Consider the following 5,887-nt stretch of genomic DNA (forward strand, 5'->3'; position numbering starts at 1 on the left):
AGCCTGGAAAAGAGGAAATTATAACAAAAACATAATAAATCACAAACACTAAGTCCTCTGCAGGGACAGACATGCCCCTCCTTCCTCACAGGTGGTGTCAGAAGTAACATATGAAAAAGAAAATATAAACAAAAAGGAAAAGCTAAAATGTGGAGGTAAGGATGAGAACATGGACTAAAGACCACAGTGATACCAATATTGACTGTATATTTTACTATGTTCAGCCATGCAGAGAAGTGTTCTAGATCTATTCCTTAAAATTTTTTGTGCATACAATAGATTTAGGACAAATGCCTTTAAAAAAATCATTTAAAAAATGGTTTATATAGTTGTAGTATTTTATAGATGGGTTCCTACAGCAGATTAAAAATTTGCTGCAAACACTTCCCTTTCTCTCATCCCACCAGGAAGCACCTGGATGTTTTAAAGCTCCTGACCTCTTCTGCTTGAGAGCACAGCGGGACATGGTGGCAACTACCCTGAGTCTCTGTATAGTACAGTCATCACCTGGTATTCAGGCTTGCCTACAGGTAGCCCTTAATGAAAAGAAATAAACCCCAATAATTCATGAATGATCTCGTAAAAAATGGCATCCTTCTACATGAATTCAGTATCTTGGTGTAGGTGGCCCAGAATTTTGGTAGACTACTTAATGGCTTGTGATACTGCAGACCACTATGCTGTCATTATTAAATTTCTCAGAGAATTGCTAGATCCAGGCTACTACTTCATCATTTTCCCATTTTTCATTACTACTTCTGCTATTTCATAATGCTACCACATTTCTAGCACCCAAATCCCCTCAAAAAATATTTGTCTTAACACACAATTTTAATTTACTATTACATGTAGATGTTTTTGATTTGCTTTCTCTCAATTCTCTGATGAAAATAGTAAATGATATTAGAGTTAATCCTAAAACCTGAAGTATCCCACTAGACAACTTGCCCTGTTTAGATTTATCTCATTAAATTCATCACTATTCTAGGCAAGTGTCCGTTCATGTAACAGGTTTCAAACCCAAACTCGTATGGAATTATTCCACAACCAGATCTACTTGAGTAGAATCTACATGTCTACAGAGTTCTGAAAATCAACTACCTACTTGTAAACTCATTCAGTGTTGTAAATCCAGGTTATTTATCTCACTCTGAGAAGGGCTGTTGCATAGGCATTCACAGAGAGAGATGAAACATCAAGAAAACTGTAATCCAGCTGTAGCCAAACCCTCTTTCCTCCCTGACAGTCACTATTAAGAGGTTAGAAAACACATCCCATGTAATATGATGCAGCAAGGGTCTCATGGCTGCAAACATTCTTCACCCATACTTGAGATTATGACTGCTCTAGCCCCGACAAATTCAGCTCATTTCCCACATGCTCCCACTAAATATGCAAGTTATTTCCAGAGATAGCTAAATGTGGGCAGTAACCACTAGAGCTCGGAACCCTTGAATAAGAAAGTAAAAATAACATACTAAATGAAACAAACACTCACAAACAGATCTAAATTTAGATGAGAAGAATATGCAATCCTTACAAGCTCTGTAGAAGCTATTCAAGGATCCTATAATCAAGGTCCAACATGTACTATAAAGAGAAGCAAGAAAGCAGTTAGAAATTGATTTGCCTAACCCAGAGTTTAGTGCTGTGCAGATTGAAATCCTGCTCCTGAAAGTGTTTTCTCAAGATAGGGCAACCCTGGGTGACAAGGGTTTTAGAGATCAACAAAGCAATCATAGCAATCACCAATCATGATTCAGCACAGCCTTCGGTGTCAGCCTGTCAGGAAGAAGCTTAGAAAGCATGTCTTGCATTCATTGTAAGCCACAAAATTTTTCTCATTCTCTTTAATAAATTCCTTACCTTCTGAATGTTTCCCAGATAATAACACATAGATTCCTGTACATACAGCAAGTATTAGTGGCAAAATTTGGTCATTCCTACAATATTTGGAACTTGGTATTATCAGAGGGCAGATTTTTACCTATAAACTGAAAAGTGGATTCTAAACTGTGGATTCTCCGACTTGTTTCTCATAAAAGACTCGGGGGAAAAAAATCTGCAGTAGTTACTTCTTTCTTGCACTGTAAAACATCAGTGTGATTTGGGGAGGAAGATGAGGATTTAGTGTCTTGGGAAGGGGGCAGAAAAGAGAGTCGGTCACACAAACCAGTGTCAAGCAAGGCTCAGTGAGCTGCCTAAGGCACGCACGCAGAATGAATTACAAATTGGGGAGCATTCAAGCACACTTTCCTCTCCTGAAAACTGACCTCAGCCCCCAGGGACAGAGAGGGCATTTACAGTAACACACAGCCCTGAGAGCAGTTCAGATTGCTCAGACGGCCCAGTGCCGAGCTCTGCTGAAGTGTATCACCAGCACAATGTCCTCCAATAGCCAGAAAAGACACAAAACCAAGAATTGTTTCAACTGTGGATTGCTGCCACAGGACTCCAGTCATGCAGAGCTAATAGATCAGCTGCTGCTACCTTGCTTATCCAAACACTCAGCTGAGGTTACAGTTTCTCACTATTTTCTTTTTTTAAAGATAGTTATCTTATCATAAGAGCTTAGGGTTGTCACGCAACATTTACAAAAGTAAAAATGACATGAGCTGGGCAGAAACGGTTCCAGCTACATCTGTGATAACCAGATACCTTTGTCCATATCAAAGCATCATTGTTTTCTTGAACACGTCCAACATCTAGGCAACCCACAATTTCCTTAAGCTTTCTGTCTCCCAGGAACAGTTTCTGGTAAATGATTTATTGCAATCCTGATCATTGACAACCTTCTCTGGCCGTAATTTCTTCTATCTTTAAGAAGATTTCTCAGTAAATGGTCTGATTTCTTTTTGCTAAAATCTGTGTTAACAATGCAAAGTGGTGTTTGGGGTTTTTTTTTGCATATTCTTTCTACAAAATAAAGTTAGCATCTCCAGGGGACAATTTACAACCACAAACAAATGAGATTTAAAGAACAGCAACAACACAGATTTTTCAGTATGTTAATCTGGTAGTTTCTATTTATCTGTATTCATAACCTGCTGTGATACGTATTGGTGAAAGTAAAGTTGCAAATGGCTTTTGGAGCATGAAGTCTGGACTTCAAGAAAAGAAATGAGAAAGTCAGAAGTACATGGTCAGAGGTCTTGCTCTTGCAGCAAAACATATCCATGACATGCCACTTCTAGGATAAGGACAGCTAGGAGAGGCAGCTATTACTGAGCTGCTGGAGAACAGTGCCAATCTTAATGTGAAAACTGAAAACAGTACTTTGATCATGGATTTGGGACTTTTCCCCACATGGAAGATCCTTCTGAAATGGATTCTCGACACAGGCAATAAATAACTGCCAATGAATGCAGATTATCAGCTCAACATTGTTTTAGTACAAGGCTGTTTCTCATTTAATATTCAGTAAAGCACTTTCACTATGCAGGGAAGAATTTTTAGGGCAATAAAACTCTTTCCTACCCAGCTCCATGAGACAGTAAAATGAAATTTATAAACATAACCTGAGGAAAGTCTTAGGGGGGAGGAACAGTAATAATTCGGTTTTCCTGGACCTTTTGTATTGACTGTGCAAATAACCATGAAATATTCACTTGGACTTCAGAAGGAAAGTCTGATTGCCTTCAGTAAGCAAAGCCAGACCTTTATGACCTGTTGAATTAACCCTTTAGATAATGCTGCTTTTTATTTGGTTCTGTCACAAATCCTAATGGTAAACATAATGGGAATAGAAAAGCTTCAAGCATTATTACATTCTGCAATCAGAGCTTTTTACCTTGCCTATTTTCTTATTTTCATTATTCTGTTTTTCTTGAAATCAAGCTCCTCCTTTTTCTTTACTTGTGACTATTTTTCAAATGTCTCTTGCAGTGCAAAAGTCACTGGGCAAGAATCATAAGTGTATAAAAGCTTTAAATAAATTCTAATGATTAAGACCACAAATTAGGCAGCTGGGCTGAAAAATTGCAGTATGAAAGAGAGGTCAGACACTGCTTTGTGTAACCTGAAGATAAGTGGGAAACCAGCACTAGGAGGTCAGACAGTGTGTAACACTTAGAAACATACACACACATATATTTCCCAGTTGTCAGTTTTCCCACCTGCTTCTTTCAAGGTGAGAGTTAGAAGAATATCTCCTCATCAGCCTCCAGTTAAGCTACTGGGGGAAGAGTCTGTGCCTGAGACATTTCTGACATTATCTAATGTCGTTTCTCCTGACACACTACTCTAGGTCTCATACTTGATTTCCAAGCCCCATTGTGCTTTATTCCCTCAGGCAGTGCAGTCTTACTCATCATAAATACAGATTTCTCTTTGAACTACAAGGGCAAAAAAAGGTTTTCTCCATTTTTAGGTGATATATCTTTGTTAATCAAACCTAAGAAACCCCCTAGTTATTTACCCAACAGCCGTTTAAACATGTGGCAAAGACCTTGCAAATTAACTCTTGAAGTAAAGTGGCTTTTTTTTTTTCCCCTGACTTGTACACCTGAAATCTCAGCTATGAGCACAAGACATCTTTACATAAGTACAAACTAGACCTGGCATTATGTTCATCATGTAAGAGGATGCAAGATCTTCTTTTGTAGTATTAGTGTAGGGTTACAGTGAACAAGGACCAGGAAAAAAAAAAAAAGAAGGTAGAATATTAGAAGGCTGAATTTATTCCTCTTAATCCGAAGAACACCATCAGATACGTCTCATACATCCAAAGATCAAGGATCAGGAACTTCAGAGGAGATACAACTAACAAAAATAGGAATGGAATGATGAAGTTATTTGCATATCTCAGATATATTTAATCATACAGAACAGAATGAAAAGGCTGAAGTGATTGTTACTAATAAAAAAGCAAAAGTGAAAATATGTCTGTAGTAACTATCGGCCTAAGTAATGATAGCAAAAACCCTTTTATTTCATGTAGTCCCACTGAAAGCACTTGGAGTGCACTTATATTACAACCTCTCAGGAAAGCAATATTGCTAAATCTGCATAATCCCAAAGCAACACATTTTCATTAACTTACAAACCTATGAAAAACAAAGCAATGGCTTATTTTTATAAAAACTGCATGTTAAATCCATATAAACTCTGTATCACACCTTTGTTATAATTGTACCTACAGAATATTTCTTTCAGAGCTAAAACAAAAATTCAGCTGTATTAGGAATTCTTCAGGACGGCTTATTGTCCAGCTGCAGGTCTAACACTGTCTAGTCTTTGGCACATAACAGGATGGTTTCTTTTACAGTTTAAGTTTTATAAAATATTTCTTGTAATGTGATTTTGTCATGACAGGATTTCTACCTGACGTGGGTTTGGTAATGGTTTCACTACTCCAAGATCAATCAAATATTAAATTTTCTTCTTCGGACGCTCTGGAAAGGGACCAACAAGACCTGATGAAGACACAGGGGGATTCACTATCCCCAGCTCAGCAAACTGTGAGTAAGACAGACCAGTTCTCTTCTCTTCATTCAGAGGTACAAGTTCAGATACAATATTCAGCAATTGCTGTACTAAATCTCAGCATACTTAGCTGGTAACAAAGCAAACATTGAAAGTTTTATTCTTGAAGAGCAGAAAACTGAGTTATTCTGAGCTAATCTTAAACTCCATGCTAAATTTCCTATTTGATTTCTTAAAAATCCTGGTACTTTAAAAACAAAATAGGCACTCCATCTAGCTACTAATCCAGTGAAAATTATGGTTACATTTAAAGTAATTCTCATCTTGTTTCTAAAATAAATAAACAAACAAGCAGGCAGACAGAGACATATTGGAACTTTTTTGTTTACTCCCTGTTAGTAGAAGATGCCTTCAAGCACTTCAGAATTCCTTGGGACTTTTTGGACTAAAATGATCATTCCTG

The 5,887-nt window shown here is 37.5% G+C and overlaps 1 protein-coding gene across 1 annotated transcript in view; it reads left to right on the forward strand.

The window, feature by feature from the left end:
• Window positions 1-464: 464 nt before the first annotated feature.
• FOXN1 (forkhead box N1) overlaps window positions 465-5,887 on the forward strand; it is a 25,146-nt gene continuing 19,723 nt past the window's right edge. Inside the window, exon 1 of the mRNA XM_008950031.1 lies at window positions 465-530. Within this exon, the coding sequence (XP_008948279.1) occupies window positions 465-530 (66 nt within the window). The remainder of the gene's footprint in view (window positions 531-5,887) is intronic.

This window comes from Merops nubicus, unplaced genomic scaffold, assembly GCF_000691845.1.
Source record: "Merops nubicus isolate BGI_N331 unplaced genomic scaffold, ASM69184v1 scaffold25971, whole genome shotgun sequence".
Lineage (NCBI taxonomy): Eukaryota > Metazoa > Chordata > Aves > Coraciiformes > Meropidae > Merops > Merops nubicus.